Source organism: Camelus ferus, chromosome 3, assembly GCF_009834535.1.
Source record: "Camelus ferus isolate YT-003-E chromosome 3, BCGSAC_Cfer_1.0, whole genome shotgun sequence".
Classification (NCBI taxonomy): Eukaryota; Metazoa; Chordata; class Mammalia; order Artiodactyla; family Camelidae; genus Camelus; species Camelus ferus.
In genome coordinates this window covers 96,140,493-96,159,460 of record NC_045698.1, presented here as the reverse complement: position 1 = coordinate 96,159,460, position 18,968 = coordinate 96,140,493, and the positions used below count along the sequence as shown (strand labels likewise).

General features: G+C 35.3%; 3 protein-coding genes across 7 annotated transcripts in view; 1 reads left to right on the top strand and 2 right to left on the bottom strand.

Moving 5' to 3' along the window:
* Nucleotides 1-2,032, bottom strand: part of PKD2L2 (polycystin 2 like 2, transient receptor potential cation channel) — a 30,044-nt gene extending 28,012 nt beyond the window's left edge. Inside the window, exons 1-2 of the mRNA XM_032476827.1 lie at nt 1,827-2,032; nt 1,008-1,106 (exon numbers count right to left, since the gene is read on the bottom strand). Of these exons, the coding sequence (XP_032332718.1) occupies nt 1,008-1,106; nt 1,827-1,857 (130 nt within the window). The 5' untranslated portion in view covers nt 1,858-2,032. The remainder of the gene's footprint in view (nt 1-1,007; nt 1,107-1,826) is intronic.
* KLHL3 (kelch like family member 3) overlaps nt 2,020-18,968 on the top strand; it is a 238,162-nt gene continuing 221,213 nt past the window's right edge. For 2 of the 4 annotated variants that reach the window (XM_032476819.1, XM_032476817.1), the window contains exon 1: nt 2,029-2,219. In XM_032476819.1, coding sequence (XP_032332710.1) covers nt 2,147-2,219 — 73 coding nt within the window. In that variant the 5' untranslated portion in view covers nt 2,029-2,146. Of the gene's footprint in view, nt 2,220-6,579; nt 6,714-18,968 lie in introns of those variants that run through there. The other 2 variants (XM_032476820.1, XM_032476818.1) reach the window with 2 other exon arrangements.
* Nucleotides 3,222-18,919, bottom strand: MYOT (myotilin). 2 transcript variants are annotated; one of them, XM_006180305.3, is made up of 10 exons: nt 18,765-18,919; nt 15,822-16,379; nt 11,717-11,891; nt 10,755-10,859; nt 8,355-8,404; nt 7,619-7,751; nt 6,383-6,590; nt 4,687-4,852; nt 4,070-4,203; nt 3,222-3,849 (listed from the first exon to the last, which is right to left on the bottom strand). In XM_006180305.3, the coding sequence occupies exons 2-10, from the start codon at nt 16,175-16,177 to the stop codon at nt 3,677-3,679; spliced, it is 1,500 nt and encodes a 499-aa protein (XP_006180367.1). In that variant the 5' UTR covers nt 16,178-16,379; nt 18,765-18,919; the 3' UTR covers nt 3,222-3,676. The 2 variants fall into 2 exon arrangements, with proteins under 2 accessions (XP_006180367.1, XP_032332714.1); XM_032476823.1 differs by having other exon boundaries at nt 3,224-3,849; nt 8,355-8,401.

Sequence of the window (18,968 nt, the reverse complement as noted above, 5' to 3'; positions counted from 1 at the left end):
GAGCAGGGTGTAGATTAAATGTGTATTTTTTTTTTTGCTAGAAGCCCTTTATTTTTAGAAATAATACATCTTCACTATCACTCCATGACACATGAGCCTATGCCATTTGTTAATACTGAATATTATTTTACTGTATGTACTAAAATATTAAACAAACCCTCAGATATTTAAGTTTTCAATTCTCCCAAATTATATAAAGGTGTTTTTAAAAAAAAGTCCCTGAATAATGAGATTATGAATGATTTTAAAATATTTTTTCATTCCCCTATGTTCTGTAATAAGCATTTAAAAACCAACCTAAGATATCTTAATTTATAAGATTGTCTGTAGCTGTCTTTTTAATCAAGATCTGACTCAAGCTCATCCCTATAATACTAATTAGTTAACAGATACATAACTGCCACTATGTTTGCTGTACCAACGGAAGTCTGGCCACTGAGCTTACATCTAATGTATGTTGGGTGCAGTAAAGACAAAATGCTCTTTAGTACCGATTAAGTCAATGCCCACAGATAGGAGGAATGCAAGCTGAGATATTTTCTGGTCTTCCCTAAAGATCTGCATTGATTCATACCTTCTGTTATTCAGTACTACCATATTTTACTATTAACTCTGCAACAGGCCAGGGAAAAGAATAAAGCAGACACCAAGATTAACTTCTTTAGCCTCATTTGTAGTTTGACCTATGAAACTAAAGTTAAGCTAATGTATCTGTATGGCTGTAAAAGAAATCAAGAATTGGCAACTCAAGGGAATAATTATATTCAAGATAGAACTGCCAATGTTGACTATGAAAGCTTTTTATTACATCTGTGACCTAAAGTTTTGCCCCTTAAGAAATGGAAATAGTGTCAGTCTAAATGAATTTAAGATAATGTCTAAAATGTGTCACTTTTTGAGAGGTTCCAGAAGTCTGAAAGCCTATGGTTTTATAAAGTCTCTATGTTTTACTTTTCATCTCCACTTAACTTATTTGAAACAGCGTCTTCATCTACATGTGTACTTACATATACATAAGTTTATTAAGAAAATAAAGTAGAGTAACAACTCCTGAAGTGTGGTACTAACTTCTCCTTCCTTTCTGTAATGCAGCTGTTTCGGAGTTCCTATGAGATATAAAACAAAATTTTTCCTTACTTTATTCTATAATTCATAATGTATATAAATAACGATGGAGAAACACCGGCGCTTTTTAGCTGTTTACACTGTGTGAAAGAAAGTTCCAATGGCTTCTGGTTACCGTTTAACTCTCAGTTTTATGGGGGAGGAATAATTACTAACATTTCCCATGGTAACAGTGGGCAATCATTTTATGGCTGTATACTAATGAATTTTAGAACACGGTTATTTCCTCACCAGTCTTGTTTTAAATTTAAAGAGAAAAATACAAAGCAAACAACCCCCCCACCCCCCGTCTCCATCTATGCCTAAACGTTTTCTCCTCGCGGCAACACTGCTTCTCCGGATGGCTGGCTCCTGCGGGATGGTGGAAAAAGGAGTCGGCCTGGGGTTCTGCTAAGGCCATGACTCCCTACATCAACAAAGGCCTTCCAAGGCCAGCCTAGCGAAAGTCATTGTACAGCATATGACAGCACCCAGCTCCAGCTTCGGGCAAGGGGCGAGATGTCCCCTCAGGGCTTCAGTTTTCCTGTCTGTGAAATGGGACCACCTTCCCTCGCCGCTTCTCAAGGGGAAGCTGTCAGAGGTAACCGTGCTGGAAGTCATCTCTCTCACATGGATACAAATGGGACTTCAGAACTCCCTGCTGGGTATTTGGTATTGTCAGACCGGCCAAGCCCCGCCCACTCCCTAGGGACACCCCTCACCGCCTCTGTGCCACCTGGACGCCTCAGCCATGGCGGACTTGGACCACAACGCCAGTTCCACCGCCCCGGGCCGGCAGCGGCTGCGCGATAGTCTCGCGGCGCGCGCCGTAGCTCATGCGCCTGCGCGAGACCTCCAGCTTCAGGAGGGGCGCGCGAGGCTCTAGAAGATACCAGCGCGCGTGCGCACTGAGGGCGCGCTGGAGGGGGCACCGCCTGAGGGCTGACGAGGAGTTGCGGCGCTTGTCTCCTGCGGAGGACCGACTAGGGCAAACCTGTTTTGAGCCTGGGGTTAGTCATAAAAATCGTCGAAATTAATTATAATGGGCCACTCTTTCTTGACTAGTCTTAACATTTTATTGGCTTTTTTAGTCTTCATACCGCCCCTTTCTGAAGGTAGGTGTTTTGTCATCTTAGGTCTGAAGAAACACGCGCTAAGAGGGTAAATGAGTGAAGTCCATGGCCCGTGGGGCAGGGTCTGCTGGAAGGGTGGGGACTCACATCTGGCCCAGAAGCTTTGCAAAGATGAGAAGGTTTGTAAACCAGCTATAGGAAAGGCCAGACAAATTTGGCTGTAAATTAAGGCATCCTCAAGCTCTCCAGGTTGTGGGACAGGAGGGAGTCTCAAGTTAGTAAAAAGACAAATAAAAAGGAATTCAGTGGAAGGCCCCAGGGCAGCCAGCAAAGAACCTCAAGCTGTTTTGGAAATAAAAGAAATGAAGTCACTTTTTTTATTTCTCTGAAAGAAATGTAGAGTGATGTTGATAAATGCTGTTTTATGTCATAAAAAGGAAAACTAGGTCACATGGCAGTGAGAGTCAAAGACTACCAATGATAAAAGGAACGGGAGAGGTCTAGCAGAAGAGAGACCTGAGAAAAAGAAAGGGCTACTGGCCTAGCTTAAGAATAGCTTAATACAAAGATTTGCCCTTTCCTGTATTTGGACTCTCTGAGTCCAGCAAAATTATGCTTTCTAAAGTAATAGGTTATCTGAACTAGAAATGTAGGAGGAAAAAAACCCCAAAATATAGGTATTCAAATATACATTAAATTTAAGAATTAAGCAGATGACCGCAGACTCTTCTTAATCCATTGAACTCAGTAGACTCAAAGATCTTGAAGAATTAGAAGCCTATTTGGTTAAAACAAAAATCACAATTTCAGGAGAGATTCCATCATTGTGGTTGTCTTTGAAGTGCAAACCGTGGAAAGTCTAGTACAGTTTCAGGAGGAATTAATTGAGCTGTAAGTGAACTTTACCAAGACAAGCTCTTCTACAGTATAATACTGTTGTTCTTTTGAAACTCGTTATGCATAGGTTTTGTGGAGTGTCATTTAATATATACAAACCAGAAGTTTTATCTTAAAGATCTAGACTTTTGTGAAGAGAAGACAGTCTGTTTTAAATGTTTGAAATTTTATTCTCTTTTGGCATAAAACTAAGGAACACTCAGATAATCTATACCATGTTAGTATTCCTATCAGAGAAAACGGGTAAAACAGTATTTAGAAAGCAGTACCAGTAAATCTCATTAAGCATTAGATGTATTTTAAAAGTTGACATTAATTTATAACCTGTAATTGTTAAATGTGTATGACTTCAATGTTAAAATCCCACATTTTAAGATAGTCTTCTACAGTTACAAACCCAGATTTTCTGTAGACTTTGAAAACCAGAGAAGTAAATAGAATGTGCAAGAGTCAAAGGGTAAATATTATATATATATATATATTAGTTACATTACCTAATTAAAGCCATAATCTGTTAATACAGCTATGGATTTATTTCAGAAATTTAATTGAATAGATTACTAATAGTGTAGTGGTTGTGTTTTACAATGTTGGTGAAGTTATTAAAGTTCTTCACTTTCATAGAGTCCAGACTGAGCTGCCAGACGCTGAAACTCTCCCTCAGGGTTAAATGCTTGTTTCACATTCAGACCTCTCCCATTAAGTGCTAAATATTTGCTGAAAGTTGGTCGGACACGTAACTGCTTAGGAGCTGGAAGAGTTTGGTTTGGACGGGCTGAAATAGATCAAATAAAAGTTAATTTAGAAAATCTGTTCTAAACAAATGAGTTGCACTAGGTAGTGGTTATCAGATAGGAGAAGGAAGAAAAACTGATTATGTATGCAGAGAATCCCTCAGATTTTATACTATGCTGAGATTTATGTTTCTTATTAAGTCTTCCTGGTTAAGTTCTCTGTACACTTGATATAACACTTTTTTTAACAGTGTGACATACCTGTAACATCTAATCTTGTGTTACATGTGGTCACTCCAGCTTCATTAACTGCAGACACAGTATACCACCCAGCATCTTTCTTGTTTACATCTTTTATCAGTAAAGTAACTCTTCCAGAGTTATCATGATATAAACTGAAAAAAAGCAAAAAGTCAAAGTATAGGAATTACCTGTGAGAATTTATTTATGATGCCTCTGACCTTCAGAGTCAGACTAATAAGAGGAAACAAAAAGCATTTGGAATTTCTGAAGCTGTATCTAGTCATTAACAAATAGCTCTTGATTTTCTTGAATTAAAAATCCACCCCCAGTCTTATTTATATCATCTGTTTCCTTGAGCCATCTTCTTTTATTGTTAGTAAAAAGTTAAATCCTAGCCTACTTGAGCCCTTAAATTTCTGATTAGTGGGATCTGGCTTAATGAGGTTTGTTATATTTCTATATATATGAATTTAAAGTGAAATATAGTTGATTTACAATATTGTGTTAGTTTCATCTACATGTTTTTAAAATTAGACAAATTGAGGTCACAAATGCATGCCCTTTTTAATATATTTCAAAGTATAACTGGATTCACCCAAGTAAATTATAGTTAAGTCTAGAAATACTTATCCTACCTTATTCGATCAGTGTTGAAGTGTACCATTTCATTATTTCTTTTCCAGAAAAGCTTTGGTGGAGGTATAGCAGAGATTTGGCATTCTAGCTTCACTGAGTCTCCCTCAAAAACTTTTTTACTCTGTGGTTTGTAGATGAACATTGGTGCTCTCCTATGTTCTTTTGCTACATATTAATAAAAAATTCACATATTTGAAATACAAAAATATTAAGTCAAACCAAGGTATTATGAAATTTGTATGTTGAGATAAAAGTTTTAAAAAGTACTAACAAATAGGATTGAAAGCTTTATATTTCAGCTTTACTTAAAATAACATATAATACTCTTGTGTATTGTATACTTTTTAGAGTTCTAAAACAGTAATGTAATGATACACTGAATTTATAACCATGTTTCATTCAAAGAATTTAAATCATATTCTCATTATCTCAGCTATAGGGAGGGAGCATGAGTGGTGGAAAGAGTACCAACAGTTTGGGTTCAAATTCTCTGTTTACCCTACCAGCTGTGACAAATAGGGAAAAATTTTGTTTAGTTTTCCTGAGGCTCAGTTTTGTCTCTTGTAAAATGATACCCAAGTAATGGTGACTGCTCTGCTCACCACAGCACAAAATTATTGTGAGGATCAATTGTGATAATGAATGAAGAAGCACTTTGTAAACTATAAAATAATATACAAATGTCAGTAATTATTGTGTCTTTTCTTCAAATAGCTGAGCGAAAAGAACTGATACTATAATACTATAACCCTAGCTTTTCTAAGGAGATTATAAGGAAATTGGATGGATGCCTGCAAAGGTCAATTTCAGCTCTAACATTATAGTGTTTCTGAAGCTATTGGCACGAAAAGGATTTGCCCTAAACTTAATCACTTGAATTGTGTGTGTGTTTTTTTAAATTCCCAGATCACTAGTTTTTCCCTTAAACTGAGATCCCTTATTATACCATAGAATAATCTTAATGATTTTTCATTGATCTGGGTAGAATACAAACTTAGGATTGTCCATCCTTTAACAGTGAATTATGGCAAAATATCTCTTATGTAATATCATGGTTTAAGTCACTACAAATGTGATATATTTAAAGCACTTAAATTGTAATATTTTAATACAGGACATCAGTTTTATGAGAACTGCCTTAGTAAAGACAAACTTGAGACATGAGTTTTGCCATACTTGTTTTCTAAAGCGAGTAGGCATGTTTTGTTGTCGTGATTAGAGACTAGTTTCCTACTAAAGAGAACATAGTCTAAGGCTAAAATTTGGCATTTATTCTTCAGTTTTAAACTATGCATGATTATAACAATTCTGTAAAAATGTGAGTCACATTGATTATTTTAGGGTATAGACCAGAGAAATGTTTAGACTAACATTTTTCATTTTAGGGCCCTTTAATCATATCTACAAATATCATATATCTAGAAATGTATCTAGAATATACTACCTTCTTTGGTCAGTCTGAAATTGTACCTTTATTTTTTTCCAGAAAAGCTTTGGTGGTAGATCTGTTATTCTAGTTTCACTGAGTTTCCCTCAAGAACACCGACCCCTACACACCATGGCTTTTACTTAAAATTGGTGTTCTAATGGGTTGTATAGTATAGACATTCACCTTAAATATAAAATCCTTTGGACTTTTCTTTTTTAATTCTACAGGATTTTAAGGCGCTCTCTCATATCTCTTTGAAAGCTTACCCATGACGTCCAGCTGCACAGTAAAGGTGGCTTCTCCTGCTCTGTTCTTGGCAACACATGCATAAGCCCCTGCATCTGAAGTTCTGACCACTTCAAAGATGAGTGAATGAAAACCCTTCTCAGACACTATCATTTTGTGAAAATCATCTGATTGAACTGGTCTTCCATTGAGATACCATGACACATCAGGAGCTGGGAGTCCACTCACCTAGAAATGAAAACCCAAGGAGATGACAGAATTTTAAATTACAGATTACTGGAACCCATTTGTCCATTTATGAATTTTAACAATTCAGTATCTGAGTGAAAATGCAAAGCAAGAGCTTAAAAGGTATTTTCTTTCAATAATTTTTAACAAAATAGTGGAAATTAAAACTTAAAATTAATATAATATTTTCAGACTACCTCAAACCATGTCTACCTCTTTGGTATACAACCTCAGATCTCTTAATCACCATATTAAAGACATTAATTAATGTTATATTGGGCTCCACAAGGAATATGGAAGTCATACGGCTTTTCTGGCTAATGATAACTGCACATGAAGTCCCAGAGGCACATGTATATGAGGCTTGCTGATTTAAAGAATAACCTTTCCAAAACAGAGTGTTCTTGAGCCGTAGTTTTGGTGTATAAATGGCAGTTCAAGTGTTTTTGTATATGTCTTAACAATGAAATCCGTACACTGACTTTCATTCATGAGGAATCTGAAAAAACATTTTATAAGAAAAATTTCTCCAAAATGAGGATAATAAAAATGTAGGTGTTTATAAAAAGTTATTTTAGCCTGAAGAATTCTTCTAGGCCAAGAGAGAGGAGGGTCACTTGAATTTCTTAAGGGATAAGGATTAAAGAAACATTCTACCTTATAAATCCTGTTATGATAGCTTTACTTATATAGAGTATTTATTAGGTGGTAGGCACTGTTGTGAGTACTGTGTACCTGCTAACTCAGTTAATCCTCACACAGCTTTATGAGGTAGGCCCATTTGTCATTCCCATTTTACAGGTGAGACAGAAGCATAGAGATGTTAAATGACTTGTCTAAGGTTACAAAGCTGGAAAGGGGCAAAGCCAGGATTCTAACCCAGATAAACTTAGCTCCAGAATTTGTGTTCTTATCCATAATGTTTGTCAAGCTGTGTAGCAAGTTATAAAGAGGAGGAGGAGATTTTTTTTCAAAACTTAGTATCTCGCTGTTAATTTTTCTCCAGTATTTTTGAACTTTTTTCTTACTTTGAAGTCCATTCTGCAGAATCTTCCTTCTTCAATTGACATGTTCTCTGGCACCTGGATGAAACGAGGCGGGTAAAATTTCTCCTGGATTGCATCTTGATCGTTCACGTCTCCCCTTGAAGATGATCTACTTCTACAAAAATATTTTAATAGTGACTATGCAGGAGAGTTGTCATTGCTCTTCCTTTCACACAAATACAGTTTAGCCATCAAATTTGAAACCTCAGCGTCTATACTGTTTGATCTGATAGTGTCGTAACAATGGCACGAGGCTGCAGAGCTATATTTAGCTGTGGCATATTTGAGGATTATTAGAAATAGTAGCAATTTAGAAACATCTGGTACAAATTATACATCCTTGTTTCTTTTTTACAGTGCCATGAATTGATAAAGAAACTGATCTCTTAAAATGCAGAGTAGTACCCCGTGGACAGTTCTTGTCACATGCAAAGATTGTATAATTAGAATTGAGTTTCCATTGTCATGAGAAAGTTGTTCAACATGGAAACATGGTCCTGGCTTACTTGACCAAAACATTTAAAAAAATTTTCACTGAGATAGTTCTGATAATTAACATAAATATTTTGATCATCAACTTGGACATTAGAAAATTCACATTGTTTTTTATAAAAGGTATGTAGGAAGGTTGACGGTTCTATAAATACAATGTTTTTTAAGCTGAAAACATTTTAGGTAGCGAAATATGTATTTCTTTAAAATTAAAAAAGAATTTTACCTTACTTGTGATGTAGGAACTTGGAGTCGAGCATGTTCTGAATGATGCTGCTTGAAATTAAAACAAAGTGATAAAATAAACATGCTGTTGTTAGCTTGAAATGAAGCAGAATTAAGTAGTTGTAGTTGAAAGGAACATTTTCTCTGTTGGCTGTATTTGTACTGTCATGGTTAGTTCTACTTAGTTAGCTGTTAAGCATTTAAAATATAGTGCACTAACTTTCTAATACTCTAGCAAGAAATCACCAGAATTGAGACTCTTCAGCAGATATGATTTATGAATAGTAGCTTGACTTTGAATTGACACTGCCTCATTTTTTAGATGACTATTTTATGACAAAAGATGGTGAGTCCCCTTGGTGTATTTGAAATGGGAGCACATAGTACAGATTGTCCTTTGGTAAAACAGGAATAGTCATGAAGTCACTTGTGTTGGCAGTAGATACAGGGTATTATGCCTACTGCTCAAAAGTGGCACCAACAGCAGTAAACACATATTAGACTGGAAAATACTTCTCTTTTTAGCTCATGGCACTAAATCCAATGGACACTGTGGAAGCTATGTGTAGAGCTATGAAAAGCCTTTGAAAAACAGTATTAATTACTTCCTGCTTAATAAGTGTGTATTTAATTTAAGCAACTGTCTTTTAGGATTTATATCTGAGCACCAGAAAATTATTTCTATTTGAGAATAAAATCAGGAATTGATGAATATTATTATAGAATTAATTATTTAGTTCCTATTTTGCATATTTCATTGTGCTTGGCATAGTGAGAGATAGAAGTGGAAAATATAGTCCCTACCCAGATATCTGAAAAATGGCTGTATAGCAACACAGCATATCAGTACAAATAATTTATTTTGGGATTAACATGTTTAATGTATATTGTAATTTTAAAACAAAATTCTTACAACTATAACAATTTTTGGCTAGCCTTAAGTGTCTCTAAGCAAAATGTCAAAACAATTCAGTGATCAAACAAATCAGTGAATTTTTTGGTAAAGAATAAGAATACTCCACTTAAACTCAAAATATCTATATTAAGTTTTTGATTTTGTCCTATAGTAATTTGAGTCTGTATGTATTCATATTCATAGATGTGATATGTCAGTTACATGTAGTTTGATGACATTTTGTATTTAAGTAGAATGTTTGAAGTGTACCCAAAAAATGTAAGACTTTTCTGATTTCATAATATGTTTTGCTACTCTACCTTTTCTTGGTACCGTCACCTTTGTTTTAAAGTTCTTAAAGAGTAAATGAGAAAAACAACACGTCTTTGCCCTTGAAATCATACACTTTGAATTTATAAGATAAACCATCATCAACATAATATTACTTTGGATTATTTCTACTAACAGGGTTAGGTTTGTGTCTTACTCTTGCTGTAATCTCCTGTACCAACTCCAGAACCCAGCACACAGTAGGTGCTTCATATAAATAAGTTGAATAAATGAATGTATGAACTGTTTAGTAGCCAAAAGAGATTTAAATTCTGTTTTCAGATTCTAGTTACTTGTTTTACTAGCAAGTCTGCTCCATTTTTTTTAGGTCTACTCAGATTTAACAGAAACAAAATCATTTTTTTCAGCTTCCTATACTTTAAGGGATTGGAATTCTTGAATGCTCATCCCTTTGGTTCTCTTTGGTTCCCAGTTTCTTGTGGACTTTTTGAAGGAATGAGAGGTAACTACAGAAGGAAGGCAGAAGGCGCAAGACCAGTTCAGTCTGCCTCTCCAGCCGTACATTTTTCTTTGAAGTTAAGTTGTTAAAATGCAGTTGGTCAGGAACAAGCCTGTGGGATATTCACTTTATGTCCTCCATACAGTTAGTTAATTCCTTCTTGGAAAGGATGCTTTTGTTATCCTGGAGCCATTACTCATAAGGTTTTTGTTGTTTGTTTTGTTTTAGTTTTAATAAGAAACATTTTTAAATACAGGAATATGACAAAAGGAACTGGATGTTTTTATTAGTACACGAGTATATTTTAAAATGTTGCAATGATTAACAGCTTATGAGAAAAGATTATAATTACTTTGGTTTAGAGTTTTAACTTCTTTCCTGTTAAAAATTTACAACTCATTAATTCTCTGTCCTTGCAGACATTGTAGAAAAAGTCCGAGGTCTGACTGACCCCTAAATGTTCAGTTGAAGAGTGACACCGTTAGCCTTCTGCTGTTTTGTCTTTGTAACATTTCACACGCAGATACTAGAACCACCAGAAAATGGGATAACGTTAAAAATTTTATGTATGTATTCAGCCCATTATGGCCTCTTCTTTTTATATCCAATGGAGCATGGAATTGATTGACTTTTGCTTCAAATGCTATTTATAAGGTTTGGGAAAGCAGGAATTTAAAAATCACACAAAAGAAAAGTGCTCCAGTTAGATAATTTACCTGTGGTGAATCTTGTGCCTCACTGTCATTTTGAGCTTGAAACACAGCAGCTGCATTCTGTGGTCCTAGTAATCTGCGAGCCATCTTCTCCTCATATGTTAGCCGCTTTAATGAAATAAGTCATAAAGGAGACAGTAGTGAGATTTAATAAAAGTTATTTGTATAGCTTTACCCTAAAACCACCAAGAATTATACCAAAGAAGTATACTTCTGTCTATTGAATGATACTGTGTTTTAAAAAAATCATCTTATTTCATTCAAAACATTTCCTTTCATTCTAGTACCACTTCCCTCACCTGTAATATTTGTTGTTTTCTTTTTTCTCCTAGGAAAGGCAAGCATAATCACCTGCAAATAGAGCTCTTCCAAATAAAGGGAAATTCTTTTACTTCCTCCTTGTTTTGCATGTTCCTGTTGGCTCTGTCTTTGAATATAGTACTGTATGTCCTCACATTCAGAAATAACTTTTATTAAATGAACACAATATTTTATTTACTAACTTCTGAGTAAAAGCAGTGCAACTGGTATGTTAAAGGTATTTGGATTAAAGGCATATAGTACTGTTTCAAAGATCAGTGGCTAATATAATGTGCATACTAAGAATTATAGCTATCTTTCTGTCTATAATGTACACCAAAGTACCTGAAGAAGTCAGGTTGACAGCATTTCCCATTAGTTGATCATCATACATAGTTTATGGGAGAGTAAAGCTTAAAGGAAAATTTTACTTAAATCATTCATACTGATTTTTTTTCATTTGCTTCAGTCTCTTACTAATGAAAACCAAGAGGGGATTTCATGCAGAGAAATATGGAATAGGGTCCACATATTCTTTCCTTTTAGATGATTCTATCCCTTTTTGATTGTATGGACATAGATCTGTGAGACAGAAATAACTTTCTTACTGAAATTAGATTTTATACTTTTATTGGCTTTTTGTACAAAATAAACATCTTGCTCACTTGGTTTCCATTATGAAGAAGGCTGTCCTTGCATTTTAGCTTTCTCTCCAAATCTTGAATCAGAGCTTCTTTTGATCCTTGTATTTCATGGTCAGGAGTCCTCGGTGTGGGCTTAGCATTTGCACTTTGGGATGGCTTAGCAGTTACAGGTTGGCCAACTGAGGGTTGTTGATAGCTTTAAAAAGAAAAAAAGATTTAAAAAAAAAGATCTTTAAAGTAAGATGTGGTGTCTAAAATAGAATTTGCCACATTTTGTCAGTCACCTTTAGGTAGGTTGACTTTACCACTTAGAACTGCTGGTGTTATTAAAACACCAGTTGCCCTAATAACAGTCAAGAAAGATTTTATAAGAATGGTTACCAGCTGGGTTTTTTGTTTGTTTGTTTTTGTCTTGGCAAATGAAAATTAAGTGGCAGGAGAAACAATTTAGACATAAGGAGGATGTTGAAGATTGTCCCTAGAGAAGTGGGAGTAAGTCTAGTTACTAGCAGCTTGACAGCTGTCCCAGGCTTCCAGTTGAATTTCATAAGTTTGACTTATGGGTGGATAGCAAGCAGTGGTGTGCTGGAACCGACTCATATGGGTTCAAGAGAGCTGATTTTTAGCATCTCCTCCCAGCTCCCTTTGATCTCATGTTGATAGTTTGAAATTGGTGGTGATGGGAGTATCTACAGGGAAACTGATAAACACCACAAATCATGGCTCCTTTCTCCAGAGCTAATTGTTAAACAATTACCAGCATAACCACTGGTATTTAGTGGTTTGAGTGGAGTCTACAGTTTACATAGTCTCTCACTTTCCTCCTAATTTCCAATTCCTGTCAATTTCATATTTAGATAATCCAAGTGTGGCACTGTATAACAACTACTACAGTAATGATGGTGTATTCAACATTGCTAAAGTAATTTTTAGAGAAAGAAATGGATGATTAGAGGACGAAAGGAATATAAACATAGAAATAAGGGAGTTTGGGGAAAAAAGGAAATACGAATGAATGGCAGTTGAAGAGTTCGATTTAAATCCATATTTCAGATTCTGATCCTAAATTTTCTTCCAAGAGGTACTTGCTCACTTCCAGAGTTTCCCTGCTGATTCTGATAGAGGGCAGGGATGGTATTTAGGGATTCCTGTGTATTTCTAGATCTGTTAGGTAGCTCACACTTTTCACAGTGCTTTATTCAGATTTTGCCTAGTTTATTTCCTTAGGTCTGTACAAGTGCTAGCTTTTATCTGTTTAATATGGGAAAACTGGCCCTACCCTCAATGACTATTTTGCCATTACCATAATAAATGTTCTCCAGTTTTCCAGGTGAGGCAGCCTTGGTCTGTTCTTTGACGTTTTCCTGTTCAGAAATTCTCAAGGATTGTTAAAAGAACTTGTAAACTAAGTGGCTCTGAGTGGAGCTAGAGTTTTAATTTTTGCAGGCTTTGGGGGACTTAGTAATCTCTAGATTGTAAATATACTGAAGAAAAAATGATGTTTTACTACTCAGTGTTGTATTATTTACATCTGTTAACACAAAGCCTGTGTATAGGGGATACTATAAGTTGAAGGAATGCATATGTTTTATTGTATTCAAGATGCTCTATATTGAAAGTTGATTATATACATTTTCCCTCTTAACATTTCAGTTTTTCAAGATTGTCTATATCAGTCCTTAACTGAAGTCTGGTTTGTTCAATTAAGTAAATAGCCAAACCAAATGAGGTGTTTTAAATAAATAAAGAGGTGTTTTTGTTTTAAGATAGAATTCCTAGGTCAGAGGTAAAATTCCTGTGGTTTTCCTATTTCTTTAACTGTATGAAGTTATACTAGCTTTTTTTTTTTTTTTTGAGCTAGCCTACCGTCTTTTTAAAAGTCATACATGTTTGGTAAAGTGAATTAGCATTAAATAATTCTGTTGTCAGACTGTCATAATATAATATATATGAGGAATCCTGAAGACCTGTCAAAACCAAGCTTGAGAACCATTGATATATGTATAACCTCAGTCACTTTATTCACTGAATACCCCCATTATTACCAGGTGTAAATGTTAGGACTTGATATCTGTTCATAATTAGAAACTAAAGTTATACTTGCACACTGCTTTATAGGGTTTTTTCTTCCTGTCATTAATCATCCAAATCCTTACTTTGTTACAGATCAGAAAACTGAGTCACCAAGCAGGTAAGGTAAACTTGCTGAATGTCACACAGCAAGCTTTTTGAAAGGAATAATTAGAATTAAAGAGTTCCCCTAAATTTGTAGTCTGTGGTTTTATCAACTGAATAAAACATTTGCTTAAGGGTTTTCTACTGATGAAAAGCTAAATAAAGCTTTCAAACTTCTCTAGGTCAAAATCCAAGGGATTATTTTAGAAGACAGGGCAAACTTAAGCCCATCATAACAATGAGGGAGTTGTGCACAAATGTTCAAAGGGCCATAGCTTTCCATCCTGTGCAGCTGGGCACTGAATGGGTATCAAATGGCTGTGGGAAGATTAAAAGAGTTATCTATGGTTGCTGAAAATGGAACATCTAAAGCTGGATCTTTGATCTCTGGTTTTGTGGTCCTCCAATGCTTTTATTTCTTAACTTCTCCATTTTTGCCTTTCTTCCTCTAAGTTCTGTGCAAAGAGCTGGGTACATGGTTGAGGCTCACTAATATTTATTTGATGGCTTTCATTTCTGGGCAGGAATTTGAAATAGGATTAAAAGACTTTACTAGGGAAAAATATTATAGTCCAAAAAGATTATTTTAGATTTGAACATGCACATACAGGAAACTTAGAAGTAACTGAAAGCTAGATGGAAAAAGATGGTCTGGGTGTTACCAAGAAAAATTTACAATGTGTGATAATGGGTACAATGGGGATTTGGGAGGGAAGAGAAAGAGAGGGCTCTTAATTCTTGAAGACATCTTTTTAAAACATTAGGCCAAACCTATGAGAATTGAGTTTTTGTAGATCAAAAATCATTTACTATCAGCCCTTTCAAATGGTTCAACCTAGTATCTGTCAGGTTCTAACAAATGATTTTGGCTTTCCTGGTTTTTATTTTTTAAAATATATTGAAAAACTTTCTTTGCAAGTGGAATTACTGTAGTTTATTTAACTAGGTTTCCAGAGTTGTCACCAACAATACTCTAGAAAAATTAGCCTCTAGAGAAGACTAAGAGAAATTAGCAAGAATTTCAACAAATCTGTTGATAAGCCTTCAACTAACAGAACATATTCCATCAGACAGTTTTTCAGATGCCTCTGATTTAATTCTCTGATGTTCTAGCCAGCCAAGGAATAGGAAAACTGATAGCCCAAAGTTTGCATAAGCAACAAGTATTCAGTTCATGTTTTAAAAAAAGCACAACCACTATGTCCTTCATATCAGGTTCTCCTAGGACAGTTTTAGGGCTGTGGAAATAGTACATGCTTGCATAAGGCTGCAGGTATTCTTCCTTTTATGTAGATCAGTCCAACCAGTTTGAACAAAGTGTGATTTTAATTACCAAAGGAAACCTTAAGGTCATGGGCCTTTATCTATTCAAGACTTTCTCCTTCAGATCATAGGGAAAATTCATACATGTTAGTGTCTGAATCCCATATTTTCTTCTTAGCCAAGTGGATATTCAGGATCAGAGGGGAGAATGGATAGGAAGAAAGGACTAAGACTGAGAAGAAACTTAATAGCCTCTGCTTATGTGAGAGGAAATCCTATCTGAAGAAGAGCAGACAGGTGTTCATCTTAGCTAAGCCCAGAAACAGCAATTTACAGCATGAAGAACTTAACTTAGAGCTAGGGAAATAGTTCATTTATTGAGTATGTTAGAAATCCTTTTTTTTTTTTTAAGATGGAATATAATAGGTAAGTAATTGTATGGGGTAATAGGTAATTTGGGTTCAACTCAGCCTGGACATTGGAGAAAGGGTCAAATGACTTCTTATTGCCAGGACCTTGGTTAAGGTGTTCTAGGAGAAATGGAATGAGACCTGGAGGTCACATTGCCTTTTTCGATTGTGAAGAATGAAGTACATAACCCGTCCCCTCACCCCATACAAGCTCACTATATATACAGTTATATCCTTACTTATATATACATATATACATATTTTAAAAGCTTACTTACTTGGAGTCCACAGTGGAGGGGATTTTACTGCTGCTGTAATCAGGCTGTGATGGTAATATGGAGCTGAGAAAGCTGGCTGGGGACTGGTTGTAAGTGGCTGTAACCCTTTGGCCTGGGTTGGAGCCAGCAAGCTGCTGGGGAGAAGCAGGGAAAGCAGAGGAGGACATAGTGATGTGAGAGCTCACTGTTGAGGAGGCAGAAAATCTTTGCTCTGTGCACTGGCGGGGCTGGATGACAATGGAAGACTGTTTGGTCTGGCTAGAGTAGCTGGAGGTTTCCGGTCCTGGAGGCTGCAGTCTGGAGCCACATGGATTTTGGGGTTGGATGAAGTGTTTTGGACGTTCGTAGTTAAACATGCTTAGCTGGTTTATGGAAGTTGCAGGCAACTTATTATTTGCTCCTGGAGGGGTAGGGTCCTGAATCTGGGGCTGCAAGCCTGGAATTACAGAAGGTTGCAGTGAATCAGAAGCAACCTTGGTCTGTCCCTCCTTGTTGAGATCCTGGGAATATTGTGCTCGTGGCTTTGATGGAGTGGCCTTCTCTTGAAGAATATTGTTCCTTCAAAAGGAGAAAATGATTCAGTTACAATATCTGTGTAAAAAACAGTGCTGTTTATTCAATACCTTTAGGAGTTTATATGCTTTTTTTTTTTTTTTTTGAGCTTATGTGCTTTCAAGGTCACCTCAAGGTGGAACTTTCCTGGCTTCTAGACTTCCCATTCCTTTTTCTGTTGCCTTTGCACAATGACTTTTCCCTTGAGCATAAGAAAAAAAGGATTCATTAGTGTGTGTTTGCCTCTGGGTGATTCTTAAAGCATGCCAGGGGCTTCAAGATACAGGAACACAAATTTGAGTTTGCCAAGTGGTTATTTATGACAAGAAAATCTGTGATGTTGCTCTGTGATAATTTTATGGTTTCATGTTTAGCTTTTGCCCAGAGGCTACAGTTTCATTAAACTACAGAGAGTTCATGATTTAAAATTATTAGCAGTTAAATATATAATATGTCAGCTTCCATCCAGTAGAGATTCTTCCCCTTGCTCATCAGAATTGATGAACAGCTGTTCTGATACACCAATTAATTCATGCCCTGGTGATCTATGATGAATGACGCAGTGAATTAAGGGGAGCAATATGCCTCTTTTGTAAAGAACATTACATTAATATCCATATTTGCTCCTTCACCCTTTTACAATTTCACAAGTTTGAGTAAACATCTATACTTCACTGTTGTCATGTGATATTCTCTTAGTTTGACTTATTATTTTTGCCTGTTTAATATGTATTTTAGATTAATTCTGAAATTGTTTTAGTTCCTATATTATTTTTTCTTTTGAAATAGCAAGCAGGATATACAGAAGGAAGTAAGGCAGCTATGATAAGTTAGCCTGTACTTTACCAAGAAAAGATGAGTGTCATTTCCTTACTTAGTTCTGCATCGATGCTCCTGACTTCCTACAGTTGATCCCCATTTGTCCTTAGATGAATCACTTGCCACTAAAATCAACCTTGAAGGAATATATTTGCCTCTGATTTCTTCCATTAGTATGGTAAATCTGAGCAGGACTATATGTAGACATTACACACTAAGACTAGCCCCATAAATTACTGTAATGTTGATTCTGTCTTTATTTAAAATATCAGGTAATTTAGTACAAAATACATGTAGTTTGTTTCATACAGTATAAACTAACACTGAGATGATGATAAAATCAAACTTTTAAGTAACAAAATTATTCAAATTTTGTCATCAGTAAAGCAAAATTTTATAATTAATTTCCTATCTTGAGGAAATATCATTTTTAATAAAGAATTTCCAAACCAAACAACTTCATCCTATGGTTGTGCATGTAGTTTAAATTAAAATTAGCAGTTTTAGGAAAGAACAAAAATACAACTAAATAGCCAAGAGAAAGTTCTGTTGAAAAAGGCACTTAAAAAGTCATACATTCCTTATTTTCGAGTTTATGAACACAGCACATTCAACTAGAGTGCATTTTAGTAATTAACTGTATTAGGCCTTAAATTATTGGAGAAAAACATCCAGAAGGAGGCTTTAATTAGATATTCTCAAGAAAAAAAAGACTCTATTTCAAGGCAAGTAGTTTTTTAGTTATGGGTTTATTTATTCCATTGCAGAATTGAATCCAGAGTTTGGTTTTAAGTTACTTTTTGGGCAGGTAGATTATTCAGATTCATTTCAAACAGTAAGGAATAAACTGTTTAACAAATATCCGGTAGGTGTTTTTCAAAAAGTTCCCTATTTTTCTTTATGTGTATTTTTAGAACGTCAGCTATCTTGTACATTTTGGTATCAGCTTGTGTAGTTAGCAATTACTATTATTTTAAAAAATTAATTAAAAATATTTTCTTTTAAAAGTTTCATTTTATTCATATCACAACAAAATTTTATACAGATGTTTATACAGGTAGCTCTGAAAGGCTTTTCTTTATGTTTGTAATTACTGTTCAATAATCAAGTCTATAATCAATTCTATTATATGACAGTATTGTTTTATTCCAAATAGTGTTAAATAAAATTCAAAGAGTTTACTAATAAAATACTGTTAAGTCTTCTATTTAGAAAACGCTTAACCTTTTTTTCCTATCTCTTAATATAGCTCAGGCTTGCATAAAAAAACAGGGTATTTTGAAGCTGTAGGACATCACCACTATTACAGTCAGACCAAGTGTCCCTTTTCAAAGAAAAATGATTTTAAAATAATGACATAGTGATCTTTCCTTCTACCCTTTCTATAATTCCTTTGCGTTTCAGTGGAATAATTGGTCACATTCTCTTCAAATCTTTGTATAATACCATTATGATGTGGTTTTCAAACTTTTTATCTGAAGATCCCCTTTTACATATTCCTCTGATTTAGACAAAAAAAACAAAAACAAAAACAAAACCCTAAACTGTAGCAGGAATAAAGAAGGGACTTACCCGAGTTCCAGAGGGTGCCAGTTGGGTTTAACCTACTGCTAAAGGGAAGGAAGAGGCATCCTCTTCCCTCACAGGCTAGTCTAGTAGCTCTGTGCTTAGTATTATAGCACCACTGACTTTTATCAGCTGCCAAACAGTGACATCTGATGTGCTTGCCTGTCCATCTACCTATGCTGGCATGTCAAAGTAAGAGTCCACGATCTA